Source organism: Anolis carolinensis, chromosome 2 (genome assembly GCF_035594765.1).
Source record: "Anolis carolinensis isolate JA03-04 chromosome 2, rAnoCar3.1.pri, whole genome shotgun sequence".
NCBI lineage: Eukaryota > Metazoa > Chordata > Lepidosauria > Squamata > Dactyloidae > Anolis > Anolis carolinensis.
Window position 1 is genome coordinate 315,712,375 of NC_085842.1, and position 23,759 is coordinate 315,736,133.

General features: G+C 40.6%; 1 protein-coding gene across 2 annotated transcripts in view; it reads left to right on the plus strand.

Annotated features, from left to right (window-relative positions):
- Positions 1-17,176, plus strand: part of rit2 (Ras like without CAAX 2) — a 260,805-nt gene extending 243,629 nt beyond the window's left edge. The window contains exons 5-6 of one of the 2 annotated variants that reach the window (XR_010003669.1): positions 16,245-16,336; positions 17,001-17,176. Coding sequence is in view for 1 of the 2 variants with exons in the window: in XM_008103644.3 (XP_008101851.1) it covers positions 16,245-16,265 (21 nt within the window). In the remaining variant the exon portion in view is untranslated. Of the gene's footprint in view, positions 1-16,244 lie in introns of both variants that reach the window. The other variant, XM_008103644.3, reaches the window with a different exon arrangement.
- Positions 17,177-23,759: the final 6,583 nt, after the last annotated feature.

Genomic DNA, 23,759 nt, shown 5'->3' on the forward strand with positions numbered 1-23,759 from the left:
ACTTTAATGTCAGGCTTACTTCAAAGGACCAGTCTGAACGCAGATCAAAGACAGCTGCTCTCAAACACAATCTTTATTGAAGAATACATGACTTTGGAAAAGTCGAGAATGACCTAATGTTTACATACATCTAATTTTATCACTTCTGATGCAACGTAATATCACACGCAAATATCATCATCAAACCCCACCTTCTGGATCACATTTCCACCAAGGTTTCTATCCCCCCCACACTACAGCAATTATAATTGTTTATACTTTCACCCCTGAGTTCCCAGGCTCATTTTATCTTCTCCCGCCAGGTGCTCGCATGTTTATGTTATGAAGTCAGATTCAGGGCTTGGAAATTCAGCCCTGGGATCTGGCTGCATGACACACACCCCTCTTGCACTCGGCCCACTCACGCCTCTCTCTCACTCGTCCCACTCATGCCCCTCTCGCACTCGGCCCACTCACGCCTCTCTCGCACTCGGCCCACTCGCGCCTCTCTCTCACTCGGCCCACTCACTCCCCTCTCGCACTCGGCCCACTCACGCATCTCTCTCACTCGGCCCACTCACTCCCCTCTCTCACTCGGCCCACTCGCGCCTCTCTCTCACTGGCCCACTCACGCATCTCTCTCACTCGGCCCACTCACGCCCCTCTCGCACTCGGCCCACTCGCGCCTCTCTCTCACTCGGCCCACTCACGCCCCTCTCGCACTCGGCCCACTCACGCCTCTCTCGCACTCGGCCCACTCGCACCTCTCTCTCACTCGGCCCACTCACGCCCCTCTCGCACTCGGCCCACTCGCGCCTCTCTCTCACTCGGCCCACTCACACCCCTCTTGCACTCGGCCCACTCACGCATCTCTCTCACTCGGCCCACTCACGCCCCTCTCGCACTCGGCCCACTCACGCATCTCTCTCACTCGGCCCATTCACGCCCCTCTCGCACTCGGCCCACTCACGCCTCTCTCGCACTCGGCCCACTCACGCCCCTCTCGCACTCGGCCCACTCACGCATCTCTCTCACTCGGCCCACTCACGCCCCTCTCGCACTCGGCCCACTCACGCATCTCTCTCACTCGGCCCACTCATGCCCCTCTCGCACTCGGCCCACTCACGCCTCTCTCGCACTCGGCCCACTCACGCCCCTCTCGCACTCGGCCCACTCACGCCTCTCTCGCACTCGGCCCTCTCGCCCTTGCAGCCCTCTTGCCCCTGAACAAGACCTGAGGCCAGGCCTCTGGGCCTGCTGCTCTACCTGCACCCTTCCTGGATTCCTCCCGCAACGCCCGGCAGCCCTCCGAGGCTGGAAGGAGCTCTGGCAGGTCGAGCAGGCCTGTGCCCCTGCCATGCACCTCCTTGGGGACCCTCTCAGCCATGAAGACGGGGCAGGTAGGAACCCGTCCCTGTTCCCAGCATTTCGCCAGGCATGTCTCCAGGGCAGGCCTGGGCCAACTTGGCAACTGAGGGGGGAAATGGAGGGGCCTGAGGCTGGGTTGCTGCAGGTTTTTCAGCTGCTTGGCCATGTTCCAGAAGCTGGAACATGTGGGCCTACTCCTAGGATTTATAGTTTCCTAAGGCCCCTTCTTCACAGCCATAGAAGACAGATTATCAAGGCAGATAATCCACATTTTCTGCTTTGAACCAGATTATATGCATCCACACAGCCATATAATCCAGTTCAGAGCAGATAGTCTGGATTTTATATGGCAGGGTATGGGTTCTTCTACATAACCATATAATTGAGATTATGAAGGCAGATAATCCAGGTCATATGCACTGAACCGGATTACATGCATCCATACAGCCATATAATCCAGTTCAGAGCAGATAGTCTGGATTTTATATGGCAGGGTATGGGTTCTTCTACATAACCATATAATTGAGATTATGAAGGCAGATAATCCAGGTCATATGTACTGAACCGGATTATATGCATCTACACAGCCATATAATCCAGTTCAGAGCAGATAGTCTGGATCTTATATGGCAGGGTATGGGTTCTTCTACATAACCATATAATTCAGATTATCAACGCAGATAATCCACATTATCTGCCTTGAACTGGGTTATCTGAGTCTACACTCCCATATAATCCAGTTCAAAGCAGATAACCTGCATTTTATATGGCAATACAGAAAGGGCCTAAGGGTATATTGTAGTGTATATTGTAGTGGTGTACTTCAGAGGGATGCATATATCTCACCAAAGGGCAGCTGCACTTTGGAATTAATGCAGTTTGACTCCAATTTCATTGCCATGGCTCAATGCTATGAAACCCTGGGAATTGTAGTTTTATAAGGTCTTTAAACCTTCTCTGCCAAATAGTTTAGATGCCTCACCAAACTATAACTCCCAGGATTCCATAGCATTGAGCCGTGGCAGTGAAAGTGGAGTCAAACTATGTTAATTCCACGGTGCCTCACTTCTTCCAATGGAGAAATAAAGATACAAGTGCCAGTTAAGTCCAGTGGATTTCTTTATTCATACCAGGGGTCCCCAAACTTTTTAAACAGGGGGCCAGTTCACGATCCTTCGGACCGTTGGAGGGCCAGACTATAGTTGGCCACCGAGCAATAATAAATAAATATCTAAATAAATAAATAAATAATAACAATAACAATAAAAAAGAGGGTTGGAAGACACCCTTTGGGCCATTGAGTCCAATCCCCTTCTGCTTTGTGCATCGAAAGCACAAACAAAGCACCCCTGACAGATGACCACCCAGCGTCAATGTGAAGAAGAAGAAGAAGAAGAAGAAGAAGAAGAAGAAGAAGAAGAAGAAGAAGAAGAAAGAGGTTTGGAAGAGACCCCTTGGGCCATTTAGTCCAACCCCCTTCTGCCTGTGTGCACCAAAAGCACAAGCAAAGCATCCCTGATAGATGGCCACCCAGCCTCAATAATAATAATAATAATAATAATAATAATAATAATAATAATAATAATAGGATTGGAAGAGACCCCTTGGGCCATTTAGTTCAACCCCCTTCTGCCTGTGTGCACCAAAAGCACAAGCAAAGCATCCCTGATAGATGGCCACCCAGCCTTAATAATAATAATAATAATAATAATAATAATAATAATAATAATAATAATAATAGGATTGGAAGAGACCCCTTGGGCCATTTAGTCCAACTACCTTCTGTCTCTGTGCAGCAAAAGCACAAGCAAAGCATCCCTGATAGATGGCCACCCAGCCTCAATATTAATAATAATAATAATAATAATAATAATAATAATAATAATAATAATAATAATGGTTGTAAGAGAAGAAGAGACCCCTTGGGTTACTTAGCCCAACCCCCTTCTGCCCTTGTGCCATGGGGCTGGATAAATGGCTTCGATGGGCCGCATCCGGCCCCCGGGCCTTAGTTTGGGGACCCCTGATTCATACCATATGGAGAGGGGCAGATTTCTCACCCTTTTCATGATATTGTTTAAACTTCCACTCTATGTCTAATTTTTGTTTTGTGTAAGGTAAAGGTAAAGGTTTCCCCTGACGTTAAGTCCAGTCATGTCTGACTCTGGGGGTTGGTGCTCATCTCCATTTCTAAGCCAAAGAGCCAGTGTTGTCCGTAGACACCTCCAAGGTCATGTGGCCAGCATGACTGCATGGAGCACCGTTACCTTCCCGCCGGAAGTGGTACCTATTGATCTACTCACATTGGCATGTTTTCGAACTACTAGGTTGGCAAAAGCTGGAGCTAACAGCGGGCGCTCATTTCGCTCCCGGGATTTGAACCTGGGACCTTTCGGTCTGCAAGTTCAGCAGCTCAGTGCTTTAACACACTTCGCTACCGGGGCTCCTTTTTGTTTTGTGTATTTTATGGACATATGTTTCCATATGTATATTTTACGGAGTGTTTTTAAATTATTATGTGTTCTAGCAATGTTGTCAACCGTCTTGAGCGGGTAAGAAATAAAATTATCATTATCATTATTGAGTTGCTGTGCATTTTCTGGGCTGTCTGGCCATGCTCCAGAAGCATTCTCTCCTGACATTTCACCCACATCTATGGCAGGCATCCTCAGAGGTTGTGAGGTTGAGGCAAGTGTGAATGTTGCAGTTGGCCACCTTGATTAGCATTGAATGTCCCTCACATATTCATAGCTGGCTGCTTCCTGCCTGAGGGAATCTTTGTTGGGTGGTGTTAGCTGGCCCTGATTGTTTCATGTCTGGAATTCCCCTGTTTTTGAGTGTTCTTTTTTTACTGTCCTGGTTTTATTTATTTATTTATTTATTTCCCATACTTGTGTCCCGCCCTTCTCACCCTGAAGAGGACTCAGGGTAGCCTCACAACTGCCAACAATTCGATATCCGATTGTTTTGGGGGGGCGCCAAAATTCTGTTCGCTTACACTTGAAAATTACCTTGGGCCGGCCCTGCCAGGGACACAAGATGCCAGTCACTATCTCCCCCGTTTTCCTGATTGCAGGATCTTTGGCTGTGGCATGGGCCCTACCTGTCCTCTGTTACCTAGAGTGACATTGGTTGGGGTCATGGGGAAGTCTGGGAAGGGAGGGGGAAGAAGAGGAAAATTCTTCCTCTCCTTTCTCCATCTTCACTCCATTGCCCTGGTCAGTGTCACTACAGGTGACAGAGGATAGGTCGGTAGGGCCCATGTGTGACATGGAGGATAAGAGGGGATGGTAAGGGTGGCTGCCCAGCAGCACTGAACATGCTTGGCATTGGTGGGCAGTCTTGCCTTTGCAGTAGCTGGAGGAAATCCTGTGTGCCCAGACTCAGGGCTGTTATGCCATATGATATGCCAAATCAGCCTGGACCTGAGTCAAACCTCCCTTCCCTTCATTGCCACTTAGGAAGTGGTCATCTGCGGATAATAATATCCCCCATGCAATTAGCTTTCATAATTTTGGCTGTCTAAATGTTTGGAGGTCTTACTGAAATTCCTACTATAGTGCCCAAGATTCCTGTGAGTTCAAGTGCAAAACATTTTGAGAACCAAAGCTTGAAAAATTGGGTCTTGATTCATGAAGTCTGTCTGCACAGTTGTGTTATGTTTTGTTTTTCCAATGATCCAGATTGCAAATAGAAGCTTCTTGTTCAGCTGAAGTCTTCTTTTCATCTTATCTCACATTCCGCTACAAGACAGAAGCAATAGCATGTAATGTAAGAGACAGGGAATGATTGTTGGCATTGACATTTGGCTATGGATTCAAATTGGCTTGGGGAATCTTCTCCCGTCCCTCACACATTCAGTTCACTATGCGGAATTCGGAATCGGGCTTCAGAGAACACTTCATTCATGGTCTCCTGCTGCACATCTTAATTTTCAAATGCATTTTTACTTCCCTTTTGTACTCTTTCTGTTCCTACTGGGAAACGTCTCAAGATTCCAGTTCACCACTTAAAGAATACTACAGTCCTCAGAGGCTTTCTTTATAGCTCTTTGTGAATTGGGTGCAAAAAAGCAATGGATTTTTAGTGTTCATTCAATCTGAAATCTAGTATAATGAAAATTTGTACATCTGCATTTGCAAAAAAGAGGAAGTAAAGAAAGAGATTAAAATGTATTAAGTCTTTTTATATTCTAAGGAATTATTGGATATCATCGTGTCTCCTTTGAGAGAGACTTTGAAGCTTCCTTGTTTCTGTGAGACATATCTCTTTTCTACAGTTGCAACCATTATCCCTTCCTCTTATATTAGCAAACCTCTGCAATCTATGCCCTCTTCCCAGAACCATGAAGTAGAACTTGTCATTCACTGTTTTCGCATTCTAGAGAAAGAGCCAAAGAGCTGCTTTTGTTGGTTACCCTTGAGGCGCCGCCGCCGTCTTGTTAAATAACAGACTTTGTGGTTGGTTTCACCCTACAACCATGTTGCTTTCCTCACTTGGTAGAGCATGACAAATGGGGGAAAACAAGACTGGAGGTATTTGTGACATGCCCTGCCTGCATAACCAGCCGTTGGGGAGTCTAAAGGAGAAAACAGACAGCTCAATATAGTAGAGATCGCCCGCGATTTGACTCAAATGCAAATGCTAAACTGCCTACCAAAAATCCATTAATTCAGTTTGACAAATTGCTGGAATATTCCCCTATGCTCCAACATTTAACTAAAAAAAACCTTCACACACAATGTGAACTGTTTGTCAATCTATAGCACGATAGACATGGTTAGATGTGTTTATTAATCCTCCTGCTGACTTGTTATTGCTTTTGTTTAGAGATTATTGTTTTACTATTTTCAATCCATAATAATAATAATAATAACAACAATAATAATAATTGATTGATTGATTGATGTTGCCATCCCAGGTGACAATTGCATTGACGAAAAACAATAGGAAAAACTCAGCCGCTATCAGGACCTCAAGATTGAACTTCAAAGACTCTGGCAGAAACCAGTGCAGGTGGTCCCGGTGGTGATGGGCACACGGGGTGCTGTGCCTAAAGATCTCAGCCGGCATTTGGAAACAATAGACATTGACAAAATTACGATCTGCCAACTGCAGAAGGCCACCCTACTGGGATCTGCACGCATTATCCGAAAATACATCACACAGTCCTAGACACTTGGGAAGTGTTCGACTTGTGATTTTGTGATACGAAATCCAGCATATCTATCTTGTTTGCTGTGTCATACAATAAAGAATAATAATAATAATAATAATAATAATAATAATAATAATAATAATAATAATAATAATTTATTACTATTATTACCTCAGAATCGAAGGTCGTCCCACTGGTAATCGGCACACTGGGTGTCATGCAAAAAATCCATATTATATATTTTGTTTGCTGTGTTAATAATAATAATAATAATAATAATAATAATAATAATAATAAAAAACAGCAATAAAAATTTTATTTGTAATATGACTTTTCTCAAGGCTCGAGGTGGGATACATCACAGTTAAAAGCCCAGATCATTAAAACACATATATTAAAAGAGAAACATAAGATTTAGAAGCATATAAATTATTTGTATTAATAAAATATAAGATAAACCTGACATATGGATAGGGATAGAGGAATATAATGTTTATATAATATATAATATTACTAATGCATGAAATAAAGCTAACTACTAATCTGGATAAAATGCTTTCTAAGGCTCTCAAGCAGAGTTTGGGCAAGTTAATAGCTGTTCTGTAGGATTTTGGAAGCTGCTGTGCAATGTGTATGTGTGTGCGTGTGTGTTTGTGTGTATTCCAAACTCAAAGTATGCATTCAATCTACTCAGGAGACAGACCTTGCCTGTTATTCCAAGTGCCATTTTCTCTCCCTTGAAATTCCTTATGGTTCTGGGTTCACCTTGACTTTTTCCCTCCAGAGGCAACTTTCATTGTAAATCAGGCCTGCCAGACTGCAGATAATTTCAGGGCTTTGGGCACTCAATGCAAATTGGGTGAATTTAGACTGATTTCAGTCTTAGCTGAAGCACAGCAATGGCCTTCCAAAAAAAATTGCAGATGCTTCCTTGTTGGAACAGTTGGATAATCACCTGAGGAGATTTCTTTATAGACCAGTAGCTTTCCCATGTTAATCTTATGGCATCTGAGGTGTTGTGTGCGATAGATCTTGGCTGAGGCAGTAATTGACTCTCCAGATGTTATCCGCAAGAAGGCTAGGCCAATGGTGCCTGGCCGCACACCTCTGAAATCCCATTTAGTAAACTGAATTTATCTCAGCTAAGAAGGAACCAGCTGTTTAATTAGGATAAAAGATTCCAGGGGAAAATGAACCAACAGACTGGCCTGGGCGGATTTTATTTTCCCATCTCCTTCCCCTGAAAAATAACAGGATATCAAATGCTTGAAGCCATCTTCAGCAAATTACCCACCGCAGACCAAATTGCCACGCTTATCTGTGCTTGCCATGGATGATGTGGAGCAAACTCTTCCTGCATTCAAGCTGAGTAGACCAGTGTGGTTCCCTCCAATTGTGAGAAGCAATTCCACTCCTACAACTATTTACATGAATTTGGCTTTACTTGAAAAAAAAACTCCTTGTAAAATTAAAGATTTAAGTAGAATACTAGAATCTGTTGGCACATCTACGTGCGCCACTTATGCCAGAGCTGATCTGGATGGGATACTTACTTTGGTGCTGCTTTTACACACACCTTCCTGTCCTCATCATAGTAGCAACTACAGGGTGCAAAATAGCTGGTGGTTTTCACTTGTGCCAAGTCCAAACTGTGGGCAAAGTGTCAAAGTGACTCAGCTTTGTCCCTTTTTTTATCCTCTTCCTTCTCTGATCACTTTGGTGCTCTGGCTAGTTCCAGAACTTGTGACAAGTGATTACCACCAACAATTTCACAGTCCATGGTTGCCACTATAATGAAGACAGGATGGTGATGGTATGGGCCATTTACTGTACCTAAGCTCAGGGACAGGAGGATGACCATATAAACAGTGATGGCCATTTCCAACTCAGAATCAGCCCAACTGTTTACATGTGCCCAAAGTGCAAGTGAGCTCTGGAGTTTCAGGAAAGTTTCAAGGCCTCTTAGACTTTGGATAATGCAAGGTAAGGCCATGCTAAGTGTCCTTGGCAGCCATGTAGAGAAAATCTGCCTCTTTCATCATGTGGACACCACTAAGTTCATTCACCCCAGCCTACCTCATTTGACTGATGTAGATGGGTCCATAGAGATTAAAGAGATCATGAGGTCTATCCCATCCAACTCCTTTCTGCCATTCAGTAATACACAATCCAAACACTCCTAAGAGATAGCCATCTGTATGGGTAACTGTCAGAAGACCACTGTCATCTCAAGGAGATAGTTGTACCTCCATGCTATCTTTATATCTCTCTAGACTGCTTAGAAATTTGTCCATGTTGGTTTTGAGGATGGTATTTTTTTATTAAAATCATGTACTCTGTCCATTTGCCAAATGTTTAAGGTAATGCACCTGGGGTATTGTAGGGAGGATATTTGTAATTAATGACCTTGCAGGGTCCGCAGTAACACAGCAAGTTAAACCACTAGCTTCAGGAAATCTTTCAACCAGAGGGTAGGCAGTTCAAAGTCGTGATTCGGGGTGAGCTCTCTATTGTCAGCCCTAGCTTCTGCCAACCTAGCAGTTGGAAAGCATGCAATGCAAGTAGATCAATAGGTACTACCTCAGCGGAAAGGTAAAATGTTACCTGTGCAGATATGCAAACCATGCTGGCAACAGATCAGAGGTATCTATGGATAACAGGCTCTTAGGCATGGAAAAAAATGGAACAAGAGCACCTCCCCATGACCAGAAGTTGAGCATCAGCTTCAGACACTAGAGATGAAAGAGGGAGAAGACCTTTACCTCTGTCTGTGTATTGTATGTCATTGTGTAAAAGGCATTGAATGTTTGCCTCATATGTGTTCTATAATCTGCTCTGAGTCCTCCTGGGGAGATAGAATATAATATATATAAAGTATACAGTATTATTATTTGAAACACAACAAGATGAGCCCACAGCAGACACTCTGCTGGCTGTTGAATTGGATCACACGTTGGACACTTCCCAAGTGTCTAGGACTGTGTGATGTATCGGTGAATAATGCGAGCAGATCCCAGTAAGGTGGCCTTCTGCAGCTGGCAGGTGGTAATTTTGTCAGCACTGATTGTGTTTAATTGCAGGCCAAGGCTTTTAGGCACTGCACCCAGTGTGCCGATCATCACTGGGACCACCTTGAATAGCTTGTGCCAGAGTCTTTGCAGTTCGATCTTTAAATCCTCTTCTTCTTCTTCTTCTTCTTCTTCTTCTTCTTCTTCTTCTTATTATTATTATTATTATTATTATCATTATCATTATTATCATTATTATTAGTGTATTATTGAAGGATGGCCTTGGTGTAGGGTCAAGTTTAAACATGCCAAATGCAAGATATAAGCATTTGAGTGATAGCCAAGGGTGGCATGATATCTAGCATGTCTCAAAGTGTAAGCAAGAGTTCAGTAGAAATGCTTTGAGTCAGAATACAAGTTGGAGCCTCAGCACAAACCTGTGACTGAAGTGTCATGTACTCAATGGCTACTTCAGAAGGGTCCCATCTTGCTTCTCTCTGTGGCTCCCATAAGCTAATTAGCTTGTTGATTTGCTCTGGCTGTATAGTAAATCTAAGCAGCTTTTTCATCCACAATCTGTGCCTGTTGTTGTTTCTGAATCTAAACATGGAACCTTCATTGCATTTGGCAAGACACCATACAACCTCAGCATATTCCACTGTCAGGAAGTTCTTCCTAAAGTTTAGTTGGGGTGTCTTTAGATTGAATCCATTGTTCCATGTCAGGAGTAATGCTGAGACAACTCTAATAAACTCTAGAAGAAGGGATTAAATGCTAGGTAAAACTTTGCATATTTCTTTCTTACATGCAAGAAAGAAAGAAAGAAAGAAAGAAAGAAAGAAAGAAAGAAAGAAAGAAAGAAAGAAAGAAAGAAAGAGAAAGTTTCAAAAGGTTTCACCTCAATCTGTGAAATTATCAAGGCTTTTTGTCTTTGTTGACTTTCTGAGAAATTCATTGTGAGAAAGTCTCAGGGTCTTTCACACAAAAAGGTTTTGGCACAGAAAAGTGTGCTTTTATGTAACAAGCATTTTTTTTGCTCAAGCTTCTCACATTTAGCAAAATTGTGCAAAATGTGAAAAAAAATTACAACAGTTATTTGTCATATGTTAAGACATCCTTTGTCCTCGAAGATGGGGGAATTAGCTTGTGTTCTTCCTTAACTAACATTACTATTTCTAAGCTGTGATCAGTTCTGTGAATTTTTTTAAGGAACTGAATTTATCCTTTGATTTGAGTCATCTCTTTTGTTTGTTTGATCTGATTACTATTCCTAATGAAATATGGCGATGAACTTTGCGTTGGACAACAACCTTGGAAAAGGTGAGAGTTAGGATCATTGCTGTGCCAACTTGGAAGACCACTCGGGGAAATCTTTTTCTGGGTTACTTGGAACGAGGGTAGAGGGTGGGTAAATGGGTAAGCAACAAAAGCTAACTGAAATAGAGAAAAATTATAGTAAAAACACATTTTAACAAACATAAAGAAAAGGAAGAGTACTATTCTAAAATTCGAATCCCAATAGTAATACGAATTTGCATTTCTCTATTCCAAAATGGCAATTTTCATTAGCTTAATGCTGCAAATCAGAAGACACACTTTAATGTGTGGAAGTTTATATCAATCTAAGAAGAACATTCCTGGAAACGCTCCTATCTCTTGATGCAGCAGAAGCTTTTCATTAAGTTCCTGGTCGTTAGCTTATTAAAATCAGTGCATAGTTTTGGCTATAAACATTTAATCAAGTAGGACTGGATGCAGCTCAAGTCAATCTGGGAAAACATCCAGTGGCTCTTTCCAAGCTGCAACCATTGCAGCTTCGTGCTTAAAACAACATAGCTGTCATTCAGAAAAGCACTAGACAAGCGTTGTTGCAAAGCATTGATAGGTTGTTGTTTTTTGTAGCACATCAAAAAGGCTAATTTCACATCAGAGCAGAATCTCAGCAAAATGCACTCTAGTACTAGATGATTTTAAGCCATCCACCATTGTAACGACTCAGAGAATTGAAGATAAGGTACAGTACTTGCATTGACCCATGGATAAGTCAAGTTTTCAGATAAACTTTTTGGTTACAATTTCTAGATTTCTACACAAGCATATACAGTAGAGTCTCACTTATCCAAGACTCGCTTATCCAAGGTTCTGGATTATCCAATGCATTTTGTAGTCAACGTTTCCAATATATCGTGATATTTTGGTACTAAATTCATAAATACAGTAATTACAACATAACATTACTGCGTATTGAACTACTTTTTCTGTCAAATTTTTTGTATAACATGATGTTTTGGTGCTTAATTTGTAAAATCATAACCTAATTTGATGTTTAATAGGCTTTTCCTTAATCCCTCCTTATTATCCAAGATATTCACTTATCCAAGGTTCTGCCGGCTCGTTTAGCTGGGATAAGTGAAACTCTACTGTATAATAAATTTGCTGGTTACAAATTCCAGTCCTCATTTAATCTACTCCTGTTTCCCAACCCTGCCACTCAAGGTGGCTACCAAAATTGATACAGAAAAACATTTACATCTCTAAAACATATATTCAACAATACATAGACTCTAAGGCAGTTTAAAAGCATATTCAGTGAAAAGTAACTTATTTGTCTACAGATCGTTCATTGAATACCTCCTTGAATACCAAAGCTAGATTCATGCATGACATATTTCCAATTTTATGAATAATTATCAAAGCTGGGCTATACAGACCATCTAATACCTTTTTGCTCCTTTTACAGTCTTCATTCAATCTTCTCTTGTTCTGTACTCTCTCTTTGTCCACTTCTGCATCCATTTGTCTTCCTCCTTTTCCATGTAGCACTTCCATTCCTTGAATCAAGTTCTAGCTTTCTCCAGCCTTCTCCTCATGATATCATTCCAATCCTCCCAGTTTGTTCTTCTCTGTACTGCTCCTTTCCTATGCTTCTCATTTCCTTTTCTCAGATCTTTCCATGTTCCCTTTATCCTTTTGCCTTATTCTGTTCCTATTTACATCTGCCACTCACCCTGGCCCTTGCTCAACTTTTCATGACTGTCTTCCCTTTGCTCATCTTTCTCTCTCTCATTCTCTATGTCATCATCCATCTTGCTCAACCACCTTCCTCCTCATCTCCTTCTGGATCCTCTCTCTTGTGCTTGTTCTTCCCTATCTTTGAATTCTGTCACCATCGTTGGCCATGCTTCCTTTGCCATTTCAGGCATGTGCCACCATGCCCTAGCCTCTGAATGTGATCTCACCAGCTGCAGCTTCCACATGTATGTAACAGAAGACTTCCCAAAGACAAGAAAAGTTGGATTTGGAAGTAGCAGCACACATACACAACTCTATCACAACTGGCATATTATTTTTCTGGGGATAATAGATTTCTCACAAGCTAAATTGGTGAAGACAACATGCAATATTTTCATACTAGGATTTTTCTTTTGAAGGGCTAAAAGCCAGTTGTTCCAGAAAACATAATTTTTCTAGTTAATTATCTCATATTCCTTTCAGTCTTCACAAAAAAATTAAAAATAAACGGACAAATCTTCATGAACCCAGACTTTGATCCTGTTTCCAGCCTAAAGGACTGTACTGATATGTTACACACCTTGGGGTTCCCAAGACAGTTCTTAAAATTCTAATCTGGATGCCATCCAATTCTGCAGCAACTTGAACCAACTTGAACAAATCAATTCTAGTTTGGAATGAAAACTGGGGGGGAGGGGGGAATAAAAACTAATCTCAAATTCAATGTCTCATATTCTTCTGAAGAAAGAGTCCTGGATGATAAGTTGGACACCGAATATGATTCCCTTGTTGCCCTTGATCCCACTTTGATTTCCTTGATGCACTCAGTAGTTTAAATAAGATAGAGCCACTTCCTCTTTCTTATCAGATTGTGCAGATAAGGCCTGGTAATTCTCTTTCTCAGTAAATCAGAAAAGGAAACCTGTTTCTTCCAATTGTGTAAAAAACCTCATTCCCTCTTAAATTTAATAACCTTCATTATCTTCAATTCATTGAATAAACATTCAGTTTCAACCTTCACATTTGATATATGAGCATTTAATTTCTTTACCTCAATGAAAGCTCTCATGGTAAGCAAGGAATCACCTATTTCAGATCCCATAGTATGTACTAATTGATTGATGTTTTCAATAAACAATAACGTAAGGTCAGATAAGCATTTATGCAAAATTTCTGCTGATTCAGTTTCGAAACTTCTAATTCCTAAGCATATCAAGTCCAAAGTTGATGTAGTGACCATGACGAATCATGTCATTCTTAAGATATTCAATCAATGTAGAATCATGTCATTTGTTCTAACCTTCTACTTACAAGTTCTTTCAAAGACATTCCAACTAGCATTGTGAATTAAATTAGTTTCCTCAGAAAATAAGTGTTTGCCTGTGACAAGAGGTTCCTTATCTGCATTAGTATATATGAAAAAAACCTTTCCATTGTGCCATGGTGTCTAATCATGATAACAGAAATCACAAGAAATACAGATATTGCTGAGGATAACCAATAGAGAAAGCACCAAAAACAAAAACAAGTGTGATTATATGAATAGAATAATGTATGCAAAACATATATACAATGGGATGGCTTTTTGGTTAATATCCGTTTTGACCAAAAGGAAAGAAATAATAATAATAGGAAACAGTTCTGAGAGCAACCTTTATCTCAGTAATACAAAAACATTCCCTAATCATATAATGGCAGTGATATTCTCACAAGTAAGGTTATTGAGGAAGTAATACAATGACAGAATAATAAAAATTCTTGTAAGTAACACAATATCTGAATAACACGAAAGCACCTGCAACGTAGGAAGAAAGAAGAAGAAAAGGGGGGGGGGGGAGTAACCAAATATGAACATTATACTTCATATATACTAATAAAGCAGATAGGAGAACAATGCTGACAAATAAGTAAAGACAAAAGGACTGAGTTAATTCTGCTTACTTTCTCAATTCATGGGAAAGCTTGTTCCTTGACGATCTTGGAGTTTAGAAAAGATCATATAGGAAGATGCACTTCCTCGAATATGATAGACCTCAGCCATAAAGACTCTATTTGGTCATAACCATCATTGTGCCTGGAAACAGACTATCAGCCGGTAGGGGTATTGCAACAAGGAATTTATTGTCAACAGTGGTTGTGTTGCCAAGAAAAGGTGGGGAAGTTGACTTCTGCTGATGTTTCATGGGGTGCCCATGAAAACCAGAAGCTGAATCTGAGCTCTGTAGCTGCCTGGGAGTGGCAATGGTGACTCAAAAGATGAGGTGATGATCCATTGGGTCAATACAGTTCGACCATGTGGACTCTGACCTGTCACTGTCACATGTTCAGAAGAGTATTTGTGACCTTCTCCAAGGTCAGTCTAAAGCATTTCTATTCCAAATTTACTGGTTAGTGTAGACTTGCCCCAGATAACATTTGCCAATCTAGGCTACATCTACATGGACCACTTGGTGTGAAAGCCTGGTGGATCAGCTTTACGGTGGCTAAGTGATGCAAACTCAATAAAACAGTGAAGAGTAGAGACATCACACTGGCAACGAAGGTCCACATAGTTAAAGCAATGGTATTCCCCATAGTAACCTATGGATGCGAGAGCTGGACCACAAGGAAGGCTGAGCAAAGGAAGAGAGATGCTTTTGAACTGTGGTGTTGTAGGAACATTCTGAGAGTGCCTTGGACCGCAAGAAGAGCAACCAATCCATACTTTAGGAAATAATGCCTGACTGCTCACTGGAGTGAAGTATTTTGGCCACATCATGGGAAGTCAGGAAAGCTTGGAGAAGATAATGATGCTGGGAAAAATGGAAGGAAAAGGGAAGAGGGGCTGACCAAGGGCAAGATGGATGGATGGTATCCTTGAAGTAACTGGCTTGATCTTTAATGAGCTGGGGATGGCAATGGCCGACAGGGAGCTCTGGCATGGGCTGGGAAGAGAAGGAGGCTATCGGGTAGTGCCAAATCCATTTCAGCACTGCTGTATGGTCAGCCTCACCATCTCCATCTCCATGGCAGCTGGAGGGTGACAGTCTAAGCCATCTTAACAGCAAACCAGCATCATCACACCATATTAGCCCTAGGATAAGTGATAAGTGTAGACTTGGTGCCTACAGTAAATGTCTGCTGGAAGAACTCAGTGTACAGGACAGATTACACAGGAAAATATAATCTGTAGGTTACCTAGACTCAAACCATGTAGATCTTTCATGGAAACAGCAACCCTAGTGCTTCGTATTTTTCCCAGAGACTAATTGTGGAGCAATTTTAATACTGACACATTTATGTTATGCATTCCCGCATACAATCTCAAGCAATTTTATTATTCACTAAAGTTTGAGATTCCACTGTAATGTATTCCACGAGCAAAAATACACACTTCTTAATGTTAATGTTGGTTAATTATGTATTTTTATGATTTTTTAAATCATATTAATTGTTTTAGTCACATAGTTTATTTGTTATATGTTTTTAATTGGGTTTTACCTAGTAATCCTTGTTTATGCTGGGCATGGTCCCCATGTAAGCCGCCCCAAGTCTCTTCGGGGAGATGGTGGCGGGATATAAGAATAAAGTTATTATTATGATTATTATTATTACTATTACTATTACTATTATTACTATTGTGATCTCTTATATTCCAGTAGGAAGACTCCAAGGAGAATATGTGCCATCCATATTACACCATATTTTCTTTTTTCTCTTTAATAAAATTCATTTTCCAGGGCTCCGACTTGGCAGTTTGATCAAATCCCATCAAGTTTAGCATTTATGCCATGCTTCCTGCCTGCATCGGAGAACTCACAAACAACAGATGGTAAGAAGCTTGTCCTGAAAACAGCTCTGAACAAATGATCTGTATGGTCTTGCAACAAGCAGCTCTTTGATTTTTAATATCGCTTATTAAACTTGCCCTAATGTATTGTCAAAGTCTGGAAAAAGGGGAAAGCAAGACGCTAATGGTCTAATGCCACAGATGTTAAAACACTAACCATTCCAATAAATCTTGGCAAAATAGTTTTATCATTTCACAACATGCAATAGTTGTTTGTAAGGGTTTTTTTTTGGAGGGAGGAAGGGTTGATAAATTTATGACATGAAATTGGCATCTAAAAGAAAATTCCAAATGATAGGATTTATGACTGCAAATCTCTGCTGCAATTAACATTAAATCATGAACACTGTGGAAGATCTCACTTGCATCGTTACATTATCATTACCAGGAAAATGACATAAAATAACTAAAAGGGAGGGCTTTGTTTTTTTCCATCTGAAGAAGAAATGTAGGTGTCAAAAATTATAACACAAGACAGAAACCTCATATTAAAACAATGTCACATTACTTGAAAAGTATTGCCCTCCAAAAGTCTAAATTTGGCAGAGATAGTCAAGATTAATCCTCTGTCATCCCACTTCTTCAGTTGTTTTTTTAAACTCCCCAGTTTCTCTCTCCAACTGCTATTTTTCTCTATTGTCCTCAGTTTACTTCAGCTGCTGCAAAATTTGTTCAAAGAGGAAACCTAATTTGCACGCAGCTCAACAGAAAGAAGAATGTGTAGTTTTGTCATTTTTGACTAGACTAAGGCAAAAGCAATTTGATGCCTCTTCTCCTTGTTTATGTTTTAATTCAGTAATAAAGTTTGTCATCTTGACTACATTCTGATGTGGTTGTCTCCATTTTCAGCTATGAAATACAAGAGATACGGAGGTAGTACTCACATCTTTATTGAACTATGCTTTTTATGATATCTTGGGCTAGTTACTCTGGCTAGAAACCTGTTAGAAATGCCCCATTGAATCAATAATACAGCGAGGAATGGTTAGCTAACACACAAGTCTGATTGACATGGGCAGAGAAAAGATGTTCTACCTGAACATTATGAACTTTTTGATGGTAAGAGCTATTTCACAGTAGAATAGACTGCCTTAGCAGGTGGTTGTACATGTCCTGATTTTGTTCTGTGAAATTTTTGGAGGATATGTTTCTGCCTCTAACCTGTGTGTGTGTGTGTGTGTGTGTGTGTGTGTGAGAGAGAGAGAGAGAGAGAGAGAGAGAGAGTCTCTGCTGAAAGAGGCTGGAGCCAAAATAGAACAATCAGATCAAACAGAGAAGTTGTGTCAACCTCTTTTGCTGTTTTCTTTCTCAGCTATCTGAATGAGAACTTTATCACATAGAGACGGCATAGAACTAGATCCCATTGCTTTCAATGGGCAAAATCTGTTAATGGTCCCAATTGCATCAGAATCCTGGGATTTACCCAGAAGGCAGCATTATCCCTCTCTATCTTTCCTCCACTCTCCCTTCCAAAAAAAGAAGAAGAAGAAGAAGAAGAAGAAGAAGAAGAAGAAGAAGAAGAAGAAGAAGAAGAAGAAGAGGAGGAGAAGGAGGAGGAGGAGGAGGAGGAGGAGGAGGAGAAAGGGGTATTTTTCATTTTAATGAAATTTTATTGACATTATTTAAAAAATGGTATAGCTAGATAGCTGTGGGAGGGTGAAATTCCCTCCCCAAAAAGGAAATCCACCTAAGAGACTCACAAAACAGCAAAGTGTAGCAGTTGTGGAAATGTAAAGAAGTGTGATAAAAAGAGTGACTGTCCGAGTAAGTTCCTGGGATCAGTGATTGAACAAATGCTGACAGAGTGCAACTGCGTGTGATAAAGTCCCCTCCAACCATTCTCATTTGGCAGCTACAGTCCCATCCCATTCCTCCCTGGATGCTGATTTGTCCAGGTCAGCACCAGCTAGCTAACATCTGCAAGCTGGTTGGTTGAGATGCAATTTCCACCACTGCCTCTGATTGGTTTCTGGGTTCAGCTGAAACTTTAATAAGCTGTTATTGCTTCATTTGAAGTCCTGCGACTGTTGCTTGATCATGGATGTGGGAAAGGAAAGAATGTAGGGTTTGGGCTCATAGGTGTTAATGTCCCCATTCTCACCTGTCCAGAATGGGACTAGGGGTCTTGTCCAGCTTAGCAATGGGTGGTAGGGGTGCTGACAAAGCTTGAATGATTTTTTAGGGAGGGGGGTCTGATTGCATGCTTGCGATTTGAATGAGTTCCCAACAATGAAGCAGTTGATATTGGGAAAACCCTGTGGCACTTTCCTGGGTCCATTGTGAAACTCCCGGGGTATTGTGAGGGGATTATGTTCCTTCCTGGATCAAACGATAGGATATTCCCTGGGGTGTGTGTATGTGCTTGTGCAACTTGGGCGGGTTCATTTGGAAGATACTTGGAACTGGAGGGAAATATCATTTGCAGTCTCAATTTCTGGGCACCCTTAGAGCCTCAGGCTTTGGGGTCTGTTTCGGGAGCCGCTGATGGCGCAGCGGGTTAAACCTCTGAGCTGCTGAACTTGCTGACTGAAAGGTTGGCGGTTCAAATCCGAAGACTGGGATGAGCTCCTGCTGTTAGCTGCAGCTTCTGCCAACCTAGCAGTTTAAAAACATGCAAATGTGAGCAGATCAATAAGTCCGCTCTGGCTGGAAGGTAACAGCACTCCATGCAGTCATGCTGGCCACATAACCCTGGAGGTGTCTACGGACAACTCTGGCTCTTCAGCTTAGAAATGGAGATGAGCACCAACCCCTCAAGTCAGAAATGACTAGATTTAATGTCAGGGGAAAACCTTTATTTTTACCCTTTGTGGTTCTGGTATTTCAATAACAAACTCAATGTGGCAAAAGGAAAGGAGGGGGCAAAATCTTGATCATACCAGTAGGTTGAGACAATAGTAAACTGCTGCATGCAGCTTGGGTGTCGTTTTTCATTAATAACTTTGGCCACACTCTGATATTGCTTATCCTCATTTGATCTTCTTTTCATCTGTTAATTATTGGACAGTATGTGGTCAACTAGATGAACCTTCCAGCAGAAAAGCAATTTCTGGGGTATGAAAATAATAGATTTTCAAGAAGATGCCTGTAAGCATTTTTGTGTTGCTTCAAATCATGCTAATGTGGCCCAAAAAGTCTTTTCATTTGGGTGGAAAAACAGCCATTAAATATACAATATAATTCCATTTAATACATAGAGGAGTTTTAATTTCTTTTTCTTGAAAGAAGAAAATAATTTGAGTTCCTAAGAAGCCTTGTGTGTATGTTTCTTCCCTCTCTGTCTCCATCAGCTCCCACAAGTAATTATAACACAGGGAAGATGTGTAAGTTTACAACATTGCAGATGTGTGTTGATTAATGTGCTTGGAGCTCCTGCCTCTGCATTTTAGACTGATATTTTCCCCCTTCTTTCCAGGAGTCTTTGCAACTTAGCAATTTATTTGCTGAACGAAGCACTTGCAAGTGCAGGCACAGATTCTTTCCCAGTCTTCATGAAACCAGTCCTTTCCATGAATTGACTCTTCATTTACACTCCTGGGGAATCCAGATTACAAAATGCACTACTGAGAGAGCCATAGTATCAGTGGGGGTGGGAGGCTGATGCGCAGTTCCACTCCAGAGCTGTGCAGGGACAAAAGTGTTGATTTCAAAAGTAATATAGTTTTCTAATTATGTTCTCGACATAATTACCTTTGGGAAAGCAAATGAGAAACAAAGTTTCCTTTTAATTATAAGAACTTGAAGGAGAGTATAGGTTTTCCCATAGATGCAAATGATGCATTCTTTTACATTATCTGTGATCTGTATTAAAGTGCAAAACAAGCAAAATCTGCATTGCTGAAATCGTGTAACTCTGCTTCCACAGCTGGATTCCATGTTACACAGTGATTTATTTATTTATTGTATCAGAAGCAAATTGAGAATACAGTTATAATGTATTTAAAAAAAAACCACGTTAACCACGTGGTTAAAAACGTGGCATTATACTAAATTTCATTTGACCAGAAGCTGGCCACTTGGAGTGCCTCTGGTGTCATTGTAAGAAGGTCCTCGATTGTGCATGTGGCAGGGATCAGACTGCATTGTAATAGGTGATCTGTGGTTTGCTCTTCTCCACACTCGCATGTCGCGGACTCCACTTTGTAGCCCCATTTCTTAAGATTAGATCTGCATCTTGCAGTACCAGAGCTTAGTCTGTTCAGAGCCTTCTAAGTCACCCAGTCTTCTGTGTGCCCAGGAGGAAATTTCTCATCCGGCATCAGCCACTGATTGAGGTTCTGGGTGTTAATCTGTCACTTTTGGACTCTTGCTTGCTGAGGTGTCCTTGTGAGTATATCTGTAGATTTTTCTTGATTTAAGATGCTGGCATGTTGGCAGATATCCAAAGAGGAGATGGGCCAGAGATGTCAATGCCTTGGTCCTTCCATTACTGGTTGCTACATCCCAACGAATATGAGGTACTTCCTGCAAAGATGTTTAGAATGGCTTGTAGGTCTTCTGAATGAGCACAGACCACTTATCATCAACAGATAATAATAATAATAATAATAATAATAATAATAATAATAATAATAATAATAATAATAATCTTTAGTTATACCCTGCCACCATCTCCCCAACGGGGACTCGGGGCAGCTTACATGGGCCCATGCCCAGAACAGTACAATATAGCAAAATATAAATAAAACAACAAATCATATTGGAGTTCTCTAACAGATAATGTTGTGAACTTGGTTTTGGCTTTCAGTCTGATAAGGTTAAATAGCTTGTCATCTGTCCGATAGATGATTTCCATGCAGGTAGAAAGCTTCCAATCAACAAGGTTCATTATCATAGTGATGAAAATGGAGAATAAGATTGAGGCAATAGCACATCCCTGTTTGACACCTGATTCCATCTTAAATGGGTCACTTTTGGAGCAATTGTTTTTCAATACTGTCATGTCATCATGGAGGAGCTGCAGGATGTTCACAAATTTGCCAGGGTATCTGAATTTTTGGAGGATGATCCAGAGAGCACTGCGATTGACTGTGTCGAATGCCTTTGCGAGAACAATGAATGCCATGTACAGAGGTTGGTTTTGTTCCCTGCATTTTTCTTGGAGTTGTCATACAGTGAAGATCATATCCACTGGTCCTCTGGAAGGGCAGAAGCCATTCTGGGATACGAAACGGACCACCAAATATTACAAATCATTTTTGTTCAAACTGATTCAGAACCAAGCCTGCCAGTAGCTTCAAACTCTGGTCTCCAGGTTCATAATTCAATGCTCAAACCATTACATCAGGTGGGCTCTCTGGTTTTGTAGCTATGGATTTACAATATTTTCATTTGCTGTGCTTCTTAAATGTTCCTCTTTTAAATACAGGATAAATGATGAAGATTTAGATTGGCTTGGGGTTGTGGCTTATCTCTCTCTTGTTTTTTTTCCCCTTTCATTTATTTTGGAGTCAGTTTGTATTTGTTGTTAATCTTTTGTGTTTGTATAAATCTTTGTAAATGCTTTGGTTTATTATGCGTCTCTGTATGAAAGTTGATTATTTCTATAAGATGATGTGCAGATGGTATTTGACACCAGAGAGACTCTCTATGATGTAGAAAGGCAACTCTAACAAATGTTGGAAATGTAAACACAACGCTAGGACATTTTATCATAAGTGGCGGTCTTGCGGAAAGACCCAGAAATATTGTAGTCACGTATATTTGATGCTGGGAGATATTCTTAAAGTGAAACTCAAAGATGAAACTATTGTTTTATTTGTTGGGAATGCTGGACAACAATTCAGAAAAAAACTGGAAGGTTATTACAACATATGATAATTTCTGCAAGAACTGTATATTCACAGAGCTGGAAGTAACCAGTTATCTCAATGCAATTAAAATGACTGATTAAGATCTGTGAATTACCCAAGATGGACAAATTGATTATATTGATAAAGGATAAAACTTTTACTAACTTTAAGAAAGATTGGGACTTGTTTGTTACCTTTTCAGAACAATGCTGGGAGCATTGTTCTGATTCATTGTAGGATTCACTACTTAGTAGAGTGCTACCAAAAGTAGAAGTAGAAATGATATAACATCATCTAAAAGAAGCAGACTAACATGGGAGTCTACCCATCACATGGTTATGGAAGTTTGTAGATTGTTTCCATTGGCTCGCTTGTTTGTTTTATGCGTTTTATTTTTGTCTTTCTGCTTTCTTATTTTTAATAGTCTCTAAGAAGTAGTAAATATAGTTGTGTACTTTGTAGCTTTATATATCTAAAACTTTCATTTGTATGCTGTATTTTGTTCCCGTCTCCTTGAATAAGTTGATTAACTGGACATTATGTAGGGTCATCTTTTTTGTAAAATATGTATCTCATATGGGATTGAGCACCTGAGAAATTCAAATAAGCAGAAAGTTAAAGATCTAATTTTAAAGAGGTTAATACTGATGTACCAGTTTCACAAGAGATTCATTTAATGTCTATAGATAAAAGTCATATATGAGAAGATAGCAGAAAGGAAGTGTACCTTTATTGATATATCAAGCTGTTCTGGCAGCATAATTTCCAAAGAATTTCCAAGAATGGTAAAAAGATCAGGCTGGCTGTTTTCTCACATGCCGATTCTATGACCCAACATAGAGTCATAGCATGCATTGACACTGTAGAAGTAATGCAATTTGACCACACTTTAACTGCCTTGGCTAAATGCTATGTAATGATGGGAGTTGTAGGTTGGTAAGGCACCAGACTCTTTGGCAAATAAGGCAAAGTAACTTGTAAAACTACAACTCCTATGATTTCATAGTATTTAGTCATGACAGTTAAAATGGTGTCAAACAGCATTGATTTTAGCATGTAAATGCACCCATAGAGTTGGAAAAGACCACAAGGGCTATCCAGTCCAACCCCAACAGATTATGTTTGTTATGTTTCATGAAAGTTTCAGGGTGATAATGAATATTTCTTAGGACCATTAATTTCTGGGGGAGACAAGAGTACTATCCATCCTTTGGAAATAATATTTTGTGGTGTGAGCTACATTCAAAGCAGGTTTGAATGAAGGTATATGGCACATTCAGAATTCAATCATTAGGGAGTATACAATTGTTTCATCTGTGTATCATAAGCATTTTTATTAGAACCTTTTTCTCCTCATCTTTGGTGTTTCAAATTACTACATGTAAATTCAAATTCATATCACAGGTTTTCTTTGTGCTCCAGCTTTCACTGTGGGCCCAAGGTTTCCTTATTGTTGAGACTTGTAAAACACAGACATTTGTGGGAATAGTGGAAAAGAATTAATATTAATGATATGCCAGTTAATACTTGTGGCATCAAGTGTGATGAAAGTAAGGATTTTATGAGAGGGAATATCGCCTCTTTAGTTTCTGATCAGAAGAAACATAGAAGCT